This window comes from Vipera berus (genome assembly GCF_964194415.1).
Source record: "Vipera berus genome assembly, chromosome: 3".
Lineage (NCBI taxonomy): Eukaryota > Metazoa > Chordata > Lepidosauria > Squamata > Viperidae > Vipera > Vipera berus.
The window spans coordinates 192,643,897-192,666,611 of record NC_138204.1 but is presented as its reverse complement, the minus strand read 5'-3'; the positions used below and the strand labels follow the sequence as shown (position 1 = coordinate 192,666,611).

General features: G+C 39.8%; 1 protein-coding gene across 2 annotated transcripts in view; it reads right to left on the bottom strand.

Annotated features, from left to right (window-relative positions):
- LAPTM4B (lysosomal protein transmembrane 4 beta) overlaps positions 1-22,715 on the bottom strand; it is a 45,472-nt gene that overhangs the window by 6,615 nt on the left and 16,142 nt on the right. Inside the window, exons 2-6 of one of the 2 annotated variants that reach the window (XM_081322481.1) lie at positions 20,477-20,588; positions 17,385-17,458; positions 10,290-10,412; positions 5,410-5,508; positions 1,122-1,217 (exon numbers count right to left, since the gene is read on the bottom strand). In XM_081322481.1, the coding sequence (XP_081178607.1) occupies positions 1,122-1,217; positions 5,410-5,508; positions 10,290-10,412; positions 17,385-17,458; positions 20,477-20,588 (504 nt within the window). Of the gene's footprint in view, positions 1-1,121; positions 1,218-5,409; positions 5,509-10,289; positions 10,413-17,384; positions 17,459-20,476; positions 20,821-22,715 lie in introns of those variants that run through there. The other variant, XM_081322480.1, reaches the window with a different exon arrangement.

The window sequence follows — 22,715 nt, the reverse complement described above, 5'->3', positions numbered from 1 at the left end:
TTCCTGGACCGTCCAATATCAGGGTGTGGATAGCTATGGGAATTAAAGCAAAAGGATTTAATTGCATTATTGCACATTAATGATACTCTTTTTGTTTAAGATTTCCCAGGCTGAAGGACTGAATCTTTTGGGTTGAGCAGGTTGTTGGTGTTCCTGGCCCTTACAGGAACTATACCTACTGACAGAGGTCCAGTTCAGATCCATAAGCTAATACTGGGAGCCAATGTTTCTAGAGAATACAAGGTTCAGTCTGCCCACTGTAAGATTTTTTTTAAAAGACCCATTTACCATAATATCTATATCAGCATCAAGGTTGGAACAAATTAAGATGTGAAATTTTAGTTAGATGTTTTGTTAAGTGTTGGCTTGTTCTATGGTAATTCTAATATTCAAAACTTCAGGTTTAGATAAAAGGCATGCAGCAGGTAATTAACTAGGAAGTGCTTAATAAGGATGGTCAACATAGGGACAAGTTTGGGCACAAGTAAGAATATACATTTATCCCTGAACACTGCAGCTGTAAATATAAGACCACTGAAAGAACCCTGTTAAATCTGGATTTATACACCAATCTAAGCCATAGTATACATTTGTTTTTAGATTTAATGTACCATGAGCTGCTGTGGTTTATAACCTAAGATTCATGGCTAAGTGGAGTATTGGAACCACACTAATTTGGGTCTATTTACTAAACCATGGTTAAAATCAAATTTTACATACCTGAACTTACTGAAAAGATATTTTAATCACTGTTTTGTTACTAATAATGGCCAACCAGATATCTCTGGGAAGCTCAACAAGAAGACAAAAGCATTCCCTGCTAATGTCCTGAAACACACATTATCCAAAACCACAGAGAGTTTTTCCAGAAATGAATTTAGCCGATTTTTCCTTGGTGAAACCAGAGCATAGAGAAAGTGATATCTGACTTGGGCAACTTGTCGTCTCAGCATAATAGGACCCATCATTGCTCGATAGGTACATAGGAAAGCAACAGCCACGCTGGTCAAAGTTGCATCATTGAAGATTCCCATCACTTTGGATTTTGTACCATCCAAAACAGGTCTTTTCATCTAAACCCAGGAACCTCTCACAGCTCCAGTCAACCCCAATAAACTTACCGCTGTGTCATTAGTGGTAATGTAGACCAGGACATCAGAGTTGTTTCTGTTATTAATGTAACGGTAACAATTCCATACACAACTGATCAAGTAAGCCTGGAAGAAGAGAGGGTGGAGAAAAGGGAGAAGACAAGATGTGTTGAATAGTGAACTGAATTGCTTCCCCATTGTGCAGCTTTTCCAAACTTTGTTACCTTCAGTTTTTACTGTGCTAGCTGAGGATCTCAGGGAACGTTCTCAAATTGGAGAAGCTGAATCATATGTTATATACTTCTTAAGAGATTCCTGTTTTTCCTTTCTGTCTTGTTTCCAAAAGCCAACTCTGCAGAACGTTGGCTAGTGTGGGTGACTCCCAAAGCTCCTCTCCTTTCACTGGAGCAGTTTTGTACTTATTTAGAATAGTTAAATTTACAAAAAAAAGGTATTTAAAAAGACAAATTAAAAATAGGGATAGGCTAAGCCTGAAATGTTAGGAGATAAAATGGCAAAACAACTATTTAAATCATTGTAGACAAGAACCTTTGCTCACAGTAAAAAACAAACAAACCTGTAGTAAGTTCTCTTTGAAAATTCATCTGGATATTATCCTGCATATTCTACATGCATATCAAGGCTTCAAATATTTCCATCAGGATTAATCTCATCATAAATTTGCTTGCAAGGTAGATTAATGAGATGCAGTGATATAAGCCAGAGCTAATGGATATACAGACACCTTAAAAAGTTATAAAAATGTGCATAGTCATATCACTCCAAATCCACATCTTTCTTTCTTTTTCTTTGGAAGCCAGGGTCACAAGTGTTTATTTTTTAAAAAAAAACACCAGCAGTTCACCCACAACTGACACCTGGTAGAGCCATCTGTTAGCACATGCATCTGAATATGATTAACTAAATTACGCAAGCTGACAAAACCAAGTGCCTTGGAGTTTTGCACACAGAAGCACTATTTATATAAATACTGAAATGAAGATTCTTTTTGTCCACCTCTTTCCTGCAGATTTGTCCTTAAAAGACTTTCATTCCGCTGCAAGAACTTCACATTGTCATGAACTGATTTTATAGTGCATACTTTTCCTATCCAGGAATTAGAGAAATGAGATGGTCAGATAAATTTCTTGAGTTTCTACCTCTAAAAAAAGCTGGTATAACATAATAACAGAATCCTCTTATAGAATTATGAAATCCTTGATACAAATCTCACTTCTGCTGTTTACTCATCCAATAGCTTAACGAGCTGTTCTCAATCAGCCAGTCTCCCAGACTGATTTTCTTTGTAGTAGAGGAGCACAATTTGGATTTTAAATACATTCCAGGGACCCCATTCACCCCAAAACAGTGTATGAAACCAGGACAAGTGAATTTGATTTCATTTTTAAAATACTTCAGGTTAACCTAAAGTAAATATAGTTGGTGTAATAAGATGGAGGGTTTGTTGCACTGTGAGTTGGGGGTGGGTGGGAGCACGAAGGGAGGCTCAGCTAATCTCAATGTATACATGGTTGTACTTTGACAATAAAGGTTCATTCATTAGCATAATTATACATTCCAAGCATTTCCTCTTCTGACACTTTTAAAATAATTTTTGGAGATTTCAGGGTGCTATAGTCAAAGTTTTGGGTTGCTCTGTATGGTCTGGGCTCTCAAGATTATTGCAAGTAGGCCTTGCATGTGAAACACACAGAATATCCCATAGAAAAAGTAGGAATGTCTGAAATATTCTATATTAAAAGGATATTTAGGAGGATTTTTTTGTGTGTGTATCAGAGAACAGAAAGCATATGAATCTGGGAGTTGCTACAGCTCATTGATTTTGGTGAACTTCACCTACCAGTTTCAAAACATAAAAAGTAAGATCTAAATGGCAGCAAAGACATGTAGAAACTGTTTTAACTGTTTGCTGTCATCTAACAGTGGTCTACTTTTTTTAACAGCTGAGACCTTTTAGGATGCTTTAAATCAATCTTGTCTACTGACAATTGCTTGGACAAGTCCCAGCAATTTTCTTGATAATATTTCAAAAGTGGTTTGCCATTGCTTCCATCCTAGAGCTGAAAGAGCTGACTGGTGCAAGGTCCCCCATCTGACTTCATGCCCAAGGCAGGATTACAATTCACAATCTCTCAATTTCTAGCCTAGTACTTTTAGCTAGTACACCTAACTGGCTCTCCAGTTGAGATCTGGCAGCCCTAATCTGAACAATCCCATTTAACAATATTATTTCAGTAAGAAATTAAGGCAATATCAAACCCTTAGAACATTTAAAACACAACTAAGACCTGGCTTTTTGAGCTTTCTGGCCTGGACTGAGAGTATTAATTGGGGTTTTAATTGGATTCTAATTGGGATTTTTATTTATTCAAGGTTAATGTAATCATTTTAATTGTTTTAATTTTTGTAATTGTTGTATTGTTTTTTTAAAAAAAACCTTGTGAACTGCCCTGAGTCCTACGGGAGAAGGGCGGTACATAAGTCTAATAAAATAAATAAATAAATAAATAAATAAACTAAGTCTGCTTTCCTTGCTCTTACATTCCATTTGAAACAAATGAACATTCTATCAACACAGCCCAGGAGTCAATTTAAAATGTTAGAGGATTTATTTATAGCTTTCTCCCTTTTCTATAACAGAAATTTGTTTTCTATATGCTACCATTTTTCCTTTACAAATGTTATCATTATAGTAATCTCTTAAACATGATAAATATAATATTAATTAGCATCTACTAGCTCAGTGGAATCATTTATTTTTGGTTTAAGCAAATGCAGTCTGGTGGATGTTTTAAAAAATGCTGCAAAAGAAGAGTAAGGATGGCCAAACATAAAAGAACTCCATCTACAGGAAACCACAAAACAGAGCTGTGCATCTTGCCAAAAATTAATAAGATCCAGTGATTAGTTTTACAAAGCTTTAAAAGGCCATTAACACAGCACAAAGCTTCAATAAATACCTTAAACAATAACACAATTAAAAAAATATCTTTATTATGAGAAGGTAAAGAAGATAATTTTCCTTATCTCCATGACCCCCAAAATATATAGGAATCCATTTTATCTTCATTGAAAAGAAAGTATCAATCAAAACTTTCCCTAATTCAAAACTACTTTTCAAGATACTATATAGATCAGGGGTGTCAAACTGCCAGCCCATGGGCTGGATGCATCATGGCAAAACCACGCCTACCCCATTGCCGGCAATAGAAAAACATGTCATGTGCCGTAGCGAGTTTGACAATAGATGGCCAAGAAATCAGCTGATGGCAGATAACTGAATGATACTGAAGCAAATGAAAATTGGAACAAACAACTAAAATAGGAGGGAAGTGACTTTAAGAGTGACTCTGATGTGAACACGAGTTGAGGTTTATAGAAATAGCAACAGCATTTAGACTTAAATACTGCTCCATAGTACTTTATAGCAACCTTTGAGCAGTTTACAATGTCACCATATTGCCCCGAACAATATGGGTCATCATTTTACCAACCTCGGAAGGATGAAGAATGAATCAACCTTGTAGTCCCTAAATACCAAATGAGCCAACAGCATATTGGAAAGAAACCTAAACCTTCTGTATCATATCCAGATGTATAACAAGTTTTCATTCTTAATAAATGCACCCAAGAGAAATCACAATTTATTGCATTAATAATTTTGTCATGAAAAACAAGAAAACAAAAACGACCTGAAGAAAAGTGATAAAAATCTTCAAATATCTGCAAATTACACTTGTATACTGCCCTTCATCTGACAAATTCTAGAGCAAAACATAGAGGCACAAAATAGCCAGTCAGTCTCCTGACAAGCACCTTACTACCTTTATTTTCAAACAAAGCATTTTGCTGTTCTCCCCCATTATTTTGATTTGCTAATTCTGCTTATCAGACTTTTGTAAGACTGCCATGGGTTGGCATTTCACTGTGCAGCACCTCAACTCCCAATTTTACTTTTATAATTAGAAGAATCTTTAATAACTGAAAAATAAATCGGATGAGACAGAGAGACAAATGGGCACCAAGGAAGATTCTATGGGCATATTGGCACATGCTGGCAGCAGAGTCCCTGTGGTTGTCCATACTCAACAAAGAGGACTGGTTTAAGAGGTCTTTCCTTTTTTTCTTGTCCACTTCAGTTAATGGCGGCAACCTAAATTTAGGCATCCTAAAGCCTCCCAGATTCGCTTGATAGTAGACTGGGTGGCATATAAATTTAATAAACAAACAAACAATAAACTTTTTCTATCATTTCCAGTTCATACTGTTAAGGTGGGTAAAAATATGTTATGCTTACCTTGAAAGCCAATGTGATACTTAAACAAAGAAGAAGAATAACAATTAAGCAGATTGAATTCATTGACATAATCTCTTCCTTGTAGGGGAAATTTGCAGGCTGAAAATTAGAAGGAAATTGTTAGCAATCTCATCAAACTTTCTGCTTTCTTTTTTATAATTTTAAACACAAAGTTCATTTAACATGGTCGTGTCGTGTGAAACTGAGGGATATTTTACAACTTCAGAGTCATCCTGTCAGAGCAGGTTTTTTGATATGCCTGTGTGCCTTCAAGTCAATTTTGACTCCTGATATTTGCCTGGACCAATCCCTGAAGTATTCTTGGCAAGGTTTTTTGGAAGTGGGTTGCCATTGCCTTCTTCCTAGGCAGAAAGTGACTGGTCCAAAGTCACCCAGCAGGCTGGCAAAACTGGAACTCACAATCTGCCAGTTTCTAGCCCAATGCCTTAACCACTACAACAAACTGACGTTCAAGTTCTTTCTCGCTACTGATTAATTCCACAGAGCTTTAAGTGGATTTTATTAAATGACATTCCAAGGGACCCCAATCTCCAGTCTCCAATCTGATACAGGAAGTCCTCAAGTTACAACCATAATGTGGCCTATCCATTACAATCATAAGTTATGACAGTTGTAAAGTGGGTTGGTAACATTATCAACCTGTTTTTATGGACTTTTTTTTGCAGTGGTTTGTTAAATGAATGCAGCAGTCATCAAGTGACCACTTGGATTAAAGGGATGCTGTGGTCATTAAGCAAATGGCTTAATGGGTTGATTTTGCAGAAAACTGGGAGTAAATGCTGGGTTTTGGCAAAACCATTGTAATACACAATCATGTGACCACAGGACACTGCAAATGGCTATAAATGCAGCTTGGTTGCAACAGCATGAAGTGTGGTCATGTGACTGGGAGTGGGGGCGTCCATTGGAGCTTTGAATCTGGGTTGTATGTACCCCACAGCTAGGTCTGTCATAATTTTGAACAGTCACTAAGTGACTGGCCATAAGCCGAGGTCTACTGGTAATCTATTACAACAAGTAGAAAAGATTAGGAGACAAGCAGATTTAGCAGTCACTATACAAAGGAGGAAAGTAAGTTTTCAGAACCATAAATTAATTTGGAAATGTCATTCAACCTTCTGAAATAAAAATATTGACACAAACTGGATATAGTAAACTCTACAGTCCTATAAGGACCCTATTTACATAATTGTCTGGGATGGATGTGAAGGCAAGAAAAGAAGGTGCCTTTGGAATCGATACTTGCACAGAACTTTGGGCATCTTGTATACATAGAATTCAGTTTCTAGCAAAAAAATAAGCATCAAACTCCGGCAGAGTTTCTGGATGTTACAAAATTCTGTTCCATGTGTTGAATTATGTATGAGTCATAGATTGGATTCACACATTGCATAAATTACACTAAATTGTAATTTGTTTGGTTTTGACTTAATCTGTTGCATAAATCCAGGCAGCTGTGCTTTATTCACTAAGCTGTGGCTAGAATTCAGCAATTAGGATATTGGGCAGGAATTTACCTCTCCACCCAGCTGAGACCATGTTACAACTGTCCCTATCTCAAAACCTAATTTGTCCCAAAGATTGTTTTTAGAATAAAATAAAAAAGCAGAGAGAACCATGTATTCTACTCCCAATTCTTTCTACAAGATATGCAGTGACAGTGTAAAACTCATATAATCTTCATCACACAATTGGAAAAGGTTATTGAGAACATTAGGTCCAACCACTTCCCCAATGAAGCAATCTAAGTTAAAGCAATCTAAGTTAAAGGTTGAACATACCTTCATTTTTTTGTCATTGGTCTTACTATTAAAATGCTCTTATTGTTCCTACTATACATTCCAAGCCAGTTTTAACTTAAAATCTTTTTTTTGCATCTGCCTCTGATATAAGATTGTTCGTTATCATAAAGTGAAGACAGTGCTCTTGTCTACAGGTTGTCCTCAGCTTACAACAGGTTGCTTAACAATCATTTGAAGTTACTAGCTAAGGGGGACTTACGGCCCAGATTTGAGGTTCCAATGGTTGAACCCACCCCCCGTGGTCATGTGACTGCACTTCAGGTACTCAGCAACACGGCTGCATTTATGGCCGTTTTCAATGTTCCCCCAGTCAGGTGACCACATTTGGTTTTGCTGAAAATTGGCACTTCCATTTTTTGGCAAGACAACTGTGGTGTTTGCATTCACAATTGCCACATTTGCTTAACTGCCACAAAAAAGTCATAGAATTGGGTTGGTCACATGAACAAACCATTTTGCAAGCATTACTATTATGACCATAATGGACAGTTTCCTTTACAGTCATAATCAGTGAACTACCCACGTGACATTTTAGAAACTATTAATCACCCCATCTGAATCTTCATGTGACAGCCATATCCGGACCGAATGGTCATAGGGAAGTTTCTACCACAAAGAAGCAACTGCAACTCTTCATTGAATGTATCTCTTTTTGTAACTTTACAAACCACTCGGCAGTGATCTTTTATATTGGCATTTTAATTACAGAATTCTGGAGGGAGAAACAAGTTCTTTTTCATTCCCAAAGATTGCAGCCACAAACTGTTTGATGTTTTCTGCCAGATTCATTTAAACACAAATATTTCTGCATGCCTTTCTCTTTTGCCAAGTGCTAGCAAGACATTTTCCTCATTTGGAATTTCACTGAAGTGCACCAACTGTTTAATCCCACCAGATGAAGTATAACAGATTGAAGATAAACATTGTAGAATCATGCTTTCACTTCTCTGTTTAAAGAGAAACTACTCAGTGCCAAACTAATATTTTCATCACTCTTCACTTTGTTGGAAATACATGCCTATTTTTGCAGGATAGTAACTTTGTCTCTCTTCTCTTACAAAGCTTTGCCCAATTCAAACCATGTTCAGCATCTGTCAGACAAAGTCACTCAGATTTGCTCGCCCTGGGATACAGGCCTTGCTGCAGGTCCAGGGGAGGTGGCTGCGGGTGGGGGTCTTGTCCAGTTATCCGGGAATGGTTTGAAATTGTTGAGCTGAGGAAGTGGACAGGTCATCACTCAAAGTTTTTAAAAAGAGATTGGACAACCATTAGTCTGAAATACCTGTAAGTATAAGGTCTCCTGCTTGAGAAAGGGGTTGGACTAGAAGACCTCCAAGGTCCCTTCCAACTCTGTTATTATGGAATAGTTTGCCTCCTGGAGTTGTGGGTGCTCCACTTCTGCAGGTTTGCAAAAATAGACTGGACAGTCATTTGACAGGGATAGTATAAGATCTCTTGCCTTGACTCAGAGGTCCCTTCCAGCCCTATGATTCTATGGTCACTGTATTTTGTACCAGCCGAGGCTTTCAGGTACTTTCCCATAACAATGCCCACATAGAGTATGTTATAGTAGTCCAATCAGGAGGTGATTAGGATATGAATGATTGTGAGCAGAGCCTTCCAATCTAAGAATGGGTGCAATCGACATGAAAGCTGTGCAAAAGGCTTCCTCATCACAACTGCCACTTGCTCTTAGTGCAGGAGCCACGGGTCTAGAAGGACCCCCAAATTACACACTGGGTTTGTTTGGGGCTGAGAGCAGATCTCTCTCCCCCAATCACCACCAACTGTGGCAACGCTGGAGAAGGGAGGTGAAGTGTGGTGGATTGTGCCAATGAAGGAAGGCACACATTACACCTTGTTACCTTCTGGGAGGAGGCTTCATGGTATCCACAGCAGAACATCCAGATTCAGCCATAGTTTCATTCCATACAGCAGTAACCTTGTGAACTCTCAAGCTTCCTCCTTCCGTTATATATTTAAAATGGACAGTATTTAATATTTATTTGTTATGTATATGTAGGGGTGTGGGTCTATACATATGTGTATATAGTATGGTTAGGTGTGTGTCATGTATGTGTTCCAATTTGAGAGTGGACAAGTAAATTTGATTTTTGATGTGTGCTGTTGTGCCCACAGTAAAAAAATAACAATAAAGTTTATCTTATCTTATCTTATCCTACTCTGCAAATTGCTTCCGACAGAAGGAAAAGACTGGAATCTAAGATTAGCAAACCAGTAAACTTTTTCAGTCTGCTACATTCCACCCCCCATTCCCCTCCCTTTAAAAAAACAAAAACAAAAGTTGTCCTAAGAAGAAATATTGGCACAAAGAGCAATTGAAAGGTGAAAGCATCGCAATATTAAACTATTTGCAATAAATTCTATGTCCCTTTGAGTGGGACACATTTTCCAGTCCAACATTGTATTTTTCAGAATTCTTCCCCCTCCCATTAATCCTGTTGCCCCCCCCCCCATTCTGGGGAAAAGATGGGGCTTAAATATAGAGGGGAAAATGTATTCCTTCCTGGGGGATTAAATAACACTTTGGCAGTGCATATTTTCTTTTGGCATAATGTTCCTCCTATTATTTCCTGGAGCAGTGGAAGCTGATTTGGCATTCCTGACATTCTGATCCAAACATATTCACATATGCTAAATAAGTTCGCAACTACTATAATAGCAAAAGGAGGGATTAGAGAAATAGAAGTCAATGTTTTTGATACTCTTATCACTTTTAATGCTGATCTGCATTTGCTGTTATCTTTGAAGCCCCACCACCACCACCAAGGTGCCAGTTTCAGCCAACAATCCCCCAAAAGATTGATCTCAAATTATAGGAAGAAGTAAATTCTGGCTTTGCTCTCTGTAAGAATGTTTAGGATACCATAGGTTCTAGAGACATCTGACAGAGAACAGGAATGCATGGGGCTACTAATATTCTTATGTTTAGCCTTCATGTGTGGGCAGGTGAATCTTATTCTCATAGTCTGTGAATGATGTCTACAACAATCATTTACATAAACAGTCTGAATATTTAATAAGAAAGTCTTTTACCAGTTGCTGCAGATAATCCCGAACTGTGTTTGGATAAACCAGTATGCTGATAGCAACTAAAGTGTTGAGTGCAAAATCAAAGATTTGGTAACAGAAGAAAGGGATGATCCAGGCTGCATGTTGCTAGACATACAAAATAAAAAGAGAGGAGGGAATAGTTGCTTATAGAATTTTAATGCAATTTTCAATCATTTTTCTGAACTGGTCAAAGGGGTACATACATAAAAACAACTACATTATAAAATATTGGAGATCTTCCAATCAAATCAATAGGCAGGCATAAAAAGAGGCTTTTCATTCAAGAACTAGCAAATTTCATCCAAACCAACATATGTGTGTGTGTGTGTGTGTGGGACGCGGTGGCTCAGCGGGTTAGGACGCTGAGTTTGTTGATCAGAAGATCGGCAGTTTGGCGGGTCGAATCCTGAGTGCCGCGTAGCAGAGTGAGCGCCTGTTACCTGTCCCAGCTTCTGCCAACCTAGCAGTTCGAAAGCACGTAAAAATGCAAGTAGAAAAATAGGGACCACTACGGTGGGAAGGTAACAGTGTTCCGTGCGCCTTTGGCATCTAGTCATGCCGGCCACATGACCACGGAGATGTCCTCGGACAAGGGCTGGCTCTTCGGCTTTGAAATGGAGATGAGCACTGGCCCCTAGAGTTGGAAACATATATACATATATGTATATGTGTATATATATATATATATATATATATATATATATATATATATATATATATATATATATATATATATATATATATATATATATATATATATATATATATATATATATGTATATATATATGTTAAGTATTTGTCAAGGCTTTTTTTGAATACACCTTGCTAATTAACTCTTTCTTTCCTGTTTTTGCCTAACCCAAGGCTATCCACAGGATATAGTCAACTTATGACAGCTCATTATTTGTGTAAATTATTCAAATTGCTAATAAAGAATTAGGGAGGCTGAAATGGCCATTTCAAACTTATTTTGTTCTCATCAGTCAGTTATACCCTTTATCTGAGATTCGAACCTGGGCTGATTATATATTAGGCAGTTGTTTTAACTCCCTGAGCCACAGCTTCTTTCTCTCTTTATTAGCAATTTGAATAATTTACACAAATAATGAGCTGTCATAAGTTGACTATATCCTGTGGATAGCCTTGGGTTAGGCAAAAACAGGAAAGAAAGAGTTAATTAGCAAGGTGTATTCAAAAAAAGCCTTGACAAATACTTAACACATATCTCCCTTGCTTCCTGCTAATAAAGAGAGAAAGAAGCTGTGGCTCAGGGAGTTAAAACAACTGCCTAATATATAATCAGCCCAGGTTCGAATCTCAGATAAAGGGTATGACTGACTGATGAGAACAAAATAAGTTCGAAATGGCCATCTCAGCCTCCCTAATTCTTTATTAGCAATTTGAATAATTTACACACACACACACACACACACACACACACACACACATATATATATATATGTATATATATATACATATATATATATACACACACCATATATACTTGAGTATAAGCCGACTCGAGTATAAGCCGAGACCCCTAATTTTACCCCAAAAACCTGAAAAAAGTTATTGACTCAAGTATAAGCCGAGGCAGGGAAATGCAGCAGCTGGAGGCTGGATCCCCCGAAAGACGTCTCTGCTGAGATGAGAGAACGGGGTGGCAAGCCGCCGAGAGAATGGGGCTGTGGAGTGCTCCACCGAGAGAATGGGGTGGCTTGCTGTTCTCTCGGTGCAGCACGGCAGAGGCTGGATCTCGCGAAAGAAGTCTCTGCCGAGAGAATGGGCAGCAAGCCTCCACCACCCCATTCTCTCAGCGGAGCGCTCCACCGCCCCATTCTCTCGGCAGCTTGCCACCCCGTTCTCTCATCTCAGCAGAGATGTCTTTCGGGAGATCCAGCCTCTGCCGTGCTGCACCGAGAAAACAGCAAGCCGCCCCATTCTCTCGGCGGAGCACTCCACCACCCCATTCTCTCGGCGGCTTGCCACCCCGTTCTCTCATCTCGGTGGAGACTTCTTTCAGGGGATCCAGCCTCTGTCACCCCCTTTTCTCAGCTGGGCTCTGCCGAGATGAGAGAATGGGGCAGCAAGCCGCTGAGAGAATGGGGCAGTGGAGCGCTCCGCCGAGAGAATGGGGTGGCTTGCTGTTGGCGCGGTGCGGCGTGGCAGAGGCTGGATCCCCCCGAAAGAAGTCTCCGCCGAAAGAATGGGCAGCAAGCCTCCACTGCCCCATACTTGGCGGAGCGCTCCACCGCCTCATTCTCTCGTCTCAGCGGAGACTTCTTTCGGGGGATCCAGCCTCTGTCACCCCCTTCTCTCAGCTTCCTGGCAGCACATCCCGCAGGGGAGGTCTGCTAGGGAGGTGGCAGTCCGGCGTTGTTTCCCCCCTCGTGTGTGTGTGTGTGTGTGTGTGAGACCCGCAGGAATGGCTAGTAAAGGTGGCGGCAGTCCGGAATTTGCGTTTCTCTGTGTGTTAAGCCCCGTGGGCCCGACACACAGGAGGGGGGGGACGCCGCTTCCTTACCAGCCATTCCCGTGGGTCTGACACACGCACGCATGCATGAGGGGGGGAAACGCTGGACTGCCTGCCAGCTCTGCAAGCCTTTGCTGCCCCTTCTCTCCGCTGCCTGGCCCGAAGAGGAGCCGAAGGGAGCAGCTCTGCAAGCCCCGCCGCCCCCTTCTCTCAGCTTCCTGGCAGCACATCCCGCAGGGGAGGTCTGCTAGGGAGGTGGCAGTCCGGCGTTGTTTCTCCCCTCGTGCGTGTGTGTGTGTGTCAGACCCGCAGGAATGGCTAGTAAAGGTGGCGGCAGTCCGGCATTTGCGTTTCTCTGTGTGTCAAGCCCCGTGGGCCCAACACACAGGAGGGGGGGGACGCCGCTTCCTTACCAGCCATTCCCGCGGGTCTGACACACACACACACACACACACACGCACGAGGGGGGAAACAACGCCGGACTGCCACCTCCCTAGCAGACCTCCCCTGCGGGATGTGCTGCCAGGAAGCTGAGAGAAGGGGGCGGCGGGGCTTGCAGAGCTGCTCCCTTCGGCTCCTCTTCGGGCCAGGCAGCGGAGAGAAGGGGCAGCAAAGGCTTGCAGAGCTGGCAGGCAGTCCAGCGTTTCCCCCCCTCATGCATGCGTGCGTGTGTCAGACCCACGGGAATGGCTGGTAAGGAAGCGGCGTCCCCCCCCTCCTGTGTGTCGGGCCCACGGGGCTTAACACACAGAGAAACGCAAATGCCGGACTGCCGCCACCTTTACTAGCCATTCCTGCGGGTCTGACACACACACACACACACAAGTCGCGCGCGCAAGTCCTCGGTAAGTTCTTTTTTTTGTTCACTGGAGTATAAGCCGAAGTGGATTTTTCAGCCCAAACAGTGGGCTGAAAAATTCGGCTTATACTCAAGTATATACGGTGTGTGTGTATACATACATACATATATATATATATATATATATATATATATATATATATATATATATATATATATATATATATATATATATATATATATATATATATATATATATATATATATATATATATATATATATATATATATATATATATATATATATATATATATATATAAGGTTTAAGTTAGTCTTATAAAATATAAATTAATCTTGATCTATTCCATATATTAAATGAACATCTTTTTATTAATATTCTTTACAGAACATAATTATGTTCGTAAATATTACACAGTAATAGTAATAGCACAGTGCTAAGTAAACTGCTGTAGTACGGCAGGTAAACCTTATAAATAATGTATACTTATTGATATATAAATGATTATCCTTACAATCAAGTTTTCCTGAAAAGACAATGGAGATGCTCAATCATCCAAGTCATTGTTGCCCCAAAAGTACTTTTTAAAAAAGTAAGTAAACTTTCTTGTTTTTCTCTTGAAGACCTTCAAGTTTCTCATCCAAGAAACTTCAATTTGACTGAATGGTGGGAAATGGAAGGATTTTCAACCACACAACATACACGCACGCTTTAAACCCAAGAATACTAAGACAGAAGCTTGTTCATTCCACGGACAAAACACCTGGACGCAAACTGAGCAATGTGATACATGCAGTACAATGCAGTGAGATATGTGCAGATCTGTACGTTGGAGATACAAAACAGCCACTTCACAAACACATGGCACAACATTGGAGAACAAACCTATCTGGACAAGATTCAGCAGTCCATCTACATTTGAAAGACAAAGGCCACTCTTTTGAAGACATTCTGGACAGACAGGATTGCTGGTGTGAAAGAGGGGTCAAAGAGGCCACCTATGTTAAAACTGAATAGCCCTCTTTAATAGAGAGGAAGGCATATGACACCACCGATATCCTGTTTACAGTAGAGTCCTTTCAACAGTTTCAAGAAGGTTCCACATCCATTTGTGCTATTCAGGTGACCCTGAAGGCAAATATAAAGCTCCAAGTGGTCTCAACGGTTCTCGGAGAGAGTGCTAATAACCAGATGACTGTACGGAATATAAATCCACCCTTTCTCCACCATTCAGTCAGAACTGAAGAAGCTTCTTGGATGAGAAGCAAAACGTCTTCAAGGAAAAAACAAGAAAGTCCAGTTGCCTTTTGAAAAAGTACCCTTGGGACATTTTCCTAAAAAGTTTTTCAAAGCAATTTACTGGTCCTGAGAAAAGTTCAGAATGCTTATACGTTTTTCTAGGAAGCCTTTCCCAACCAGATGTTCTTTATATTGGGTTATAATTCTCAGAATTGCCAGCTATCATGGCCACAAGTTATAATCAAACATAACTGGAGGGCCCTAGATTGGGGAATACACCCACCCCTATAATTAATCTAGGCCAGGGGTCAGCAACCTGAAACAGTGAAAGAGCCACTCGGAACCGGTTGCCTCACAAAAGGAAAAACTGGGAGCCGCAAAAAAGTGTGCACATGCGCATACATGCGTGCATATGCAGAACAAGGTTTGACTGAAGAGTGGAGCCAAGGCGAGATATGCACCTACCCTGCATATTTGAATTGATTTGTTGAACTTTTTTAGTCCCACTTTTTTTTTGGACTGCACATGGCAGAGGACTGGGAGCCGCAAGAGACGGCTGAAAGAGCCGCATGCGGCTCTGGAGCCGCGGGTTGCAGACCTGTGATCTAGGCTAACTTCTTCAGACATTTCTAAATGCAGCCTCATGCTCTGCTGTATGCTTCTCCTATGTGTAATATTTTTCCTCCTTACAGGTGAAACTCGAAAAATTAGAATATCGTGCAAAAGTTCATTTATTTCAGTAATGCAACTTAAAAGGGGAAACTAATATATGAGATAGACTCATTACATGCAAAGCAAGATAGTTCAAGCCGTGATTTGTCATAATTGTGATGATTATGGCATACAGCTCATGAAAACCCCAAATCCACAATCTCAGAAAATTAGAATATTACATGCAATCAATAAAACAAGGAGTGTACATAGAATAATATCAGACCTCTGAAAAGTATAAGCATGCATATGTACTCAGTACTTGGTTTGGGCCCCTTTTGCAGCAATTACTGCCTCAATGCGGCGTGGCATGGAAGCTATCAGCCTGTGGCACTGCTGAGGTGTCATGGAAGACCAGGATGCTTCAATAGCGGCCTTCAGCTCTTCTGCATTGTTCGGTCTCATGTCTCTCATCTTTCTCTTGGCATTGCCCCATAGATTCTCTATGGGGTTCAGGTCAGGTGAGTTTGCTGGCCAATCAAGCACAGTAATCCCACGGTCATTGAACCAGGTTTTGGTTCTTTTGGCGGTGTGGGCAGGTGCCACGTCCTGCTGGAAAATGAAGTTAGCATCCCCATAAAGCTCATCTGCGGAAGGAAGCATGAAGTGCTCCAAAATCTCCTGGTAGATGGCTGCGTTGACCCTGGACTTAATGAAGCACAGTGGACCAACACCAGCAGATGACATGGCTCCCCAAATCAACACAGACTGTGGAAACTTCACACTGGACTTCAAGCATCTTGCAGTGTGTGCCTCTCCATTCTTCCTCCAGACTCTGGGTCCTTGGTTTCCAAATGAGATGCAAATTTGCTCTCATCAGAAAAGAGGACTTTGGACCACTGAGCAACAGACCAGGTCTGTTTTTCTTTAGCCCAGGTAAGACGCTTCTGATGTTTGTTGTTCAGGAGCGGCTTGACAAGAGGAATACGACATTTGAAGCCCATGTCCAGGATCCGTCTGTGTGTGGTGGCTCTTGATGCACTGACTCCAGCCTCAGGCCACTCCTTGTGAAAGTCCCCAACACTTTTGAATGGCCTTTTCCTAACAATCCTCTCCAGGCTGCTGTCATCCCTGCTGCTTGTGCACCTTTTTCTTCCACACTTTTCTCTTCCACATAACTTTTTATTAATGTGCTTTGATACAGCACTTTGGGAACATCCAACTTCTTTTGCAATTACCTTTTGAGGCTTTCCCTCCTTATGGAGGGTGTCAATGATGGTTTTCTGCACAACTGTCAGGTCAGCAGTCTTCCCCATGATTGTGATTCCTACTGAACCAGACTGAGAGACCATTTAAAGGCTCAGGAACCCTTTGCAGGTTTTATGGCTTAATTAGCTGATTAGAGTGGGACACTTTGAGCCTAGAATATTGCACCTTTTCACAGTATTCTAATTTTCTGAGATTGTGGATTTGGGGTTTTCATGAGCTGTACGCCATAATCATCACAATTATGACAAATCACAGCTTGAACTATCTTGCTTTGCATGTAATGAGTCTATCTCATATATTAGTTTCCCCTTTTAAGTTGCATTACTGAAATAAATGAACTTTTGCACGATATTCTAATTTTTCGAGTTTCACCTGTATATTCTGCAAAGTACATCCTTATTCCATTATGTTTTGGACCGAACTGACTGTAGATAATCCTTCTTTATGAATGTATAGCTTTCTTTGTGCTTTTTTCTGCTTTGTGGTCTGCTGCTCAAAGTCTCATGAGTTTTTCTAGCACCATGCCCCTGGCAACTTTGTATGCTATGAGCTACTAGATGCTTTGTGGACCAGTTTCAAAGTAAGTTAATTAAAATAGAATACAACGCTGTACATTATGCCTTACCTTATATGCACCATAGGTGGCCATCGCACAAATGAGAATCATGAGAAGAGAAACTGCAGTTGCAATACACATATCTGAAATAAATAATGAATCAGTCACAGCTCTGTGGAAGCCCGCATATTTGTTTTATTAAATAAAATGTGTTCATTATTATTGGTCCCCAAGGAAAATATTCAGATATTCAACTGAAACTGTTCTCTTAATAGCATTCCATGTTTTTAACAATACACAATGGTACCAGAGGCCACAGAAATCACGATTGCTTTTTTCGTCTTAAACAAGCCTCTCCTTGTTTATGAAACACGAACTGGCCTGAGAGAAAACTGGATTTTCCTTGGTATTATTAGAAGGTGTTTCCGGCCTAGTTTCTTCTCCTTTGGCCCAGAGAGTACTTTTCTGGTGCAAGAGCATCCTCTGCTGGAGGACTTGGCTTGCTGTGATGTGTCCAAATTATTTCAGACTAAGGTTTGCAGAAGGTACTAATTTTGGACCACACAGCTCTTTAGCCTGAGAAAAGCGTGCCTGAGCTAAACCCCACTGGCTTAACTTTATATTCTTAGCTCCACCGAGCTGATATCCTTGTCCACATTTATGTGTCAGAAGTATCAGACCAACTTCTGCACCTTTTCCATACTGAAGTTGCTCCATCATCATCATCATCATCATCATCATCATCATCACCATCATCACTAATCTTTTGCAATATATATATATATATATATATATATATATATATATATATATATATATATATATATATATATATATATATATATATATATATATATATATATATATATATATATATATATATATATATATATATATATATATATATATATATATATATATATATATCTTATTAAAGATATTTATAATATAATATATATACAGTTTGTTTGGCCTGGGCCTAACATGCTGTGTGAAGACTATGGCTTATTTAACAATCAATATTTAAAATGAACCATTTATTCCACGGGTGCTGAACTCATGGTCTGCCTGTAGCTGCCCAGCAGTCTTTTGTTGCTTCCTGAAGATAGTGAAGCCATTATTTTGGCCTCTTATTGGTGAACATAAAAAAGATATTAAGGCTTAAGTCACACATTTCATCCTCGCTCCCACTAATCAGGTTGATATTTCCTATTATTTGTGGTTTTGATCTAAATGAATGGCCTTCTTAACATTTTGAAGAAATTGTATCCATTATCCTGCTGAATCCCCCACAAACCAAGATGCTGAAAGTTAAGAACTTGCCAAATTGGAAGCCATTTTTCTTTTCTTTAAGGTCTGTCTCCCAACCCCAGCCCCTCTTATGGCACTGGTTTAACTGGGCCTGGAAGATTGAATGTTTCTTACCATTCTTTTCTTGTTTGTCCAGCTGTAGACAAATCCCCTACAACACTGGTTCTCAACTGTTGACCCCTGGGGGAGCATGATGTCCTCAAAGGGGTCCACAAAGTCTTGAAAAAATGTTATGATTTAAATCTTGAGTTGTCTTGGTGGTCCATGACCATGGTCCGTGGCCACAAAAGGTATTTAAAGAGGATCCATGGTGAAGAAAAGGTTGAGAACCACCTGCCCTACCACATCTTCCATAGTATTATTTTAAACAAACATTTAAACATCCCTTTCTTATCTCTCTGCTCCATGACAAAGAGGTCAGGCACATCAGGAGTAGGGTTAAGTTACTATGAAGGTATAAGGGGCAGTTCAGCCCTCTGAGCCCTAATATACCCAGGCAAATGCTAAAATACATCTTTGTAGTCACAACTCCCGGTAACTAAAAATGGGAAATGCAGTCTGAGAAGCATTGGCATGAACACAGAGCTGGGGCATGAGGGTACAGTGCTAAACTATAATTAAATAACAGCTTTAGACCAGTCCACTCTATTACTATTCCAGGTTTTATTTAGTACAATCCTTCGATGTAATTATGTAAAATTCATTAAAAAAAAGATAAAGGTTTTTCCCTGTCCAGTCATTTCTTACTCTATGGGGCGGTGCTCATCTCCATTCCTTAGTCAAGGGAGTCAGCCTTGTTCAAAGACACTTCTGTAGTCATTTGGCCAGCATGACTATATGCTGAGGTGCATGGAACACTATTACCTTCCATTGAAGTGGTGCCTATTTATCTACTCGCATTTGCATGCTTTCGAACTGCAAGTTTGGCAAGAGCTGGGATGAGAACAGGAGCTAACTCCATCATGCAGTGCTCAGATCTATAACTGACAACCTTCTGGTTAATAAGCACAACATCTTAACCACTAGGCCATTGTGCCCCCTATACCTTTATTATGTGAGGACCCAGTGGCTCAGTAGCTTAATGACATTGAAACTGCCGGACCCAAATGGTCTGCACTCCGGTGGTTCGAGCCTTTCACCATAAGATAGAGTCACTCGAACCCCAGCTCCTGCCCACCCAGCAGTTTGAAAGCATGCAATATTGCAAATAGATAAATGGGTACCACTTTACACTGCACACATGAGGTGAGGCGAGACTGGCAGAGGAGCCCAAAAGACTTAGAAACCTGAGTGCCCGAGTCAGCTGGTGTAAGCTAGTTTGCCCCCTGGGGTGCACCACGGATAGGCCTGCAAGTGCCAAGCAGAATGAACTAGCAGTTTTGGCTGTCAGGACTGCATTATGCCCAGCATTTGTAGATTTCCCTGGCATTGTATGCCATACGCTAAATAAATAATACCTATCTTTATTGGGGCTGCAAAATGCTGCTGGCCATTAGATGTCAGCCAAGTGTTAGATTTTTCTCTATTTCTTTGCTTCCATCTACTGGACTTCTATTTTTTTTTGGAGTCCAGACCTTTTCCAAGGTGAATCTCATTGGGCAAGGCAGCCTGTTTTAATAAATCACTTTCAATTAAAGTCCTTTATAAATATCATCTTTTGTCTCAAGAATTTTAGAGAAGCTTCAGTGCACGCGCGTGCACACAAACACGCACACACACACACACATATATATATATATATTTACAGACAGCAATTTTATGCCAACTATGAAAGTGCTGCCCTGGCACAATATCAGGTCAGTTTAACAGGAGCCAGATTGTAAATTACTAATGAAATGATATATACTTACTGGCATCATCCATAAATTCAAAGTCATTGCTTAATTCAGTACCTGCTAAGTGGTACTGGCCAGGATCTGTCAAAGCGCTCAGTATAATCAGCAGAACCACTGCATTGAGGATCTGGGTAAGAAAAAAAGAAAAAAAAAGGTGGGTGGGGAGAATCAGAAGATCAGAACATAAATTCCAAAGTTGTGTTCTATAATGGAAATCGCTAGAAGAGAGCATATTTTGTATTTTTATTTCATAATGTATACTTAAAATCAGGTGATATTTCTGAGATGCTTAATGACTGCATATTTTCATCCTTCCAGATATAAAAATACAAGTGTCACTTTGAGACAGAAAATCCAGACAGCATAAATATGAACATCATGACCCTTCTTTAGAGATTTTATTTGAAAATGCATTCCCTTTTCAAATATGTATAAGCATCCTAGATTGTTAGATGCCTGATAATTCCATTTCACAAGACAAATACAATCTAATTGGATTAATGTTACAAAGGATTTTTCATCTCTTTTTTGCATCATTATTGGACTGGCCCAGTGATAGCTTACCTCAAGATAAACTCTAAAGAGCAGACAGTTAAAGCAAGTCTTAAGATTTTATGAGGTTTATAATTTGGGGTAACTTTTAATAATAACCAAGCTTTAATATATATTCCTGTGCCATATGCCAATTGTATACAAATTGTACTCATTGTAAGAAGCAATTGCTTTAATTTTCAGGCCAGGAGATAAATTCTAATTGATAGAGAATGCTTTGATTTTTAGACTGATGGATAAGAAAAATATTCTGCAATGAAAACAAATGGCAGCAGAGAGGAAGGATTAGGATTAGGCGCCTTACCAGGAAACATAGATCAAAATTTGGAAAATGTCCATGCAGTAAAATCTCTCTTGATCAGATACTTTGTATTTTGCAGCTGAACACAATACAACAGCATACGTCATTCTCTTTCTTCTACTGGCTTTTAAACTCTATCTTGTTGTCCAGTATCCCCATTTTTAATGAAATGGAGTTAAATTGTATTTATTTAAACCATTCTTAAATAAATTGCCCACCCTACTGTTGTGACTCTGGGTGGTGAATTGGAAATTAAAACTAGAAAACAAAAAAAACACATAATGAATGAAAAAGAAATAACAACTGATGGGAAGCCCAGATACAGAACATTAAAAAAAAACTTGTGCCAACTCTAAATAACAAGGTGTAGTTTCAGCTATAGAACTGTGCAGTTTTGTACATGGGTTATAATGAAAAAATTCCCTGATTAGACCAATGAAGCCAAATTTTTCTTGGTTATTGGGAAAACAGAAATATGAAGCAAAAGGAAGGCAACGGTTAAATATATAGACCACTAAATGAAATCAATACACTCTAGCAAAATTATTTATTTACTACCTCTTTGAATACAGTATGTTCTTGAGTTTCAGTCCAAGGTCAGGGCTCACTCCAGACAGGATACCTATTCTTCTTCCCCGCTTCTTCTCTTTCTCCTAAGTTTTATAGACTATCCAGGATAATTGGATGGGGTGGAAATTGAATCTTGCTTTGCACCATCAGGGAAAATGCTCTGCCACTGACATTCTGGGTCGACCCACCTTCCCAATGATTCTTAGGGAATGTTAAAACTATCTTCCATTTTTACTAGTACTGCCATCATAATAAACATGATTAAAGGGGAAATGATTTTAAAAAATAATAATATCAGGACTCTCTGAGTGGGGATAATTTTTCAGATTCTTTGGTGGGGCTCACAACAGCTTCCCATCTGCTTATAATTGGTCAGATGAGAAAGAGGAGGCAGAACTCGTAAAGGCTTTGGACTAATTCAAAATGGTACTTTGGTGTTTTGCAATAATGTGGCCAGCTGTCCTTAGCTCAGTACTTACAAGCCATGATTTTCTGCTTCATGTATTGCTTTACCTGGGCCCTGAGAAGTAGCTATAAATCTACCCTTTAAAGATTCCAGAAATTGGAAACAGGTCAGAATATCATGGGAGGAGGAGGGGAAAAGCAAAAGAAGTCCAGAGGCAAACAAGCATGCAGATAATATTAGCACATAAGGGATTAAAGGAGGGTGACTGAGCTACAGCATGCTGAGTAATCTGTTTGCCCACTGTGCAAAATGAAGTTCTGGTTATATAAAGGATAAAGCTTGGGCAAATCACTTAGCATGTAGCCCAGCAATTCCCTTCAGTTGATGCAAAATGCTTATGTTTGAAATCATCATCATCATCTCAT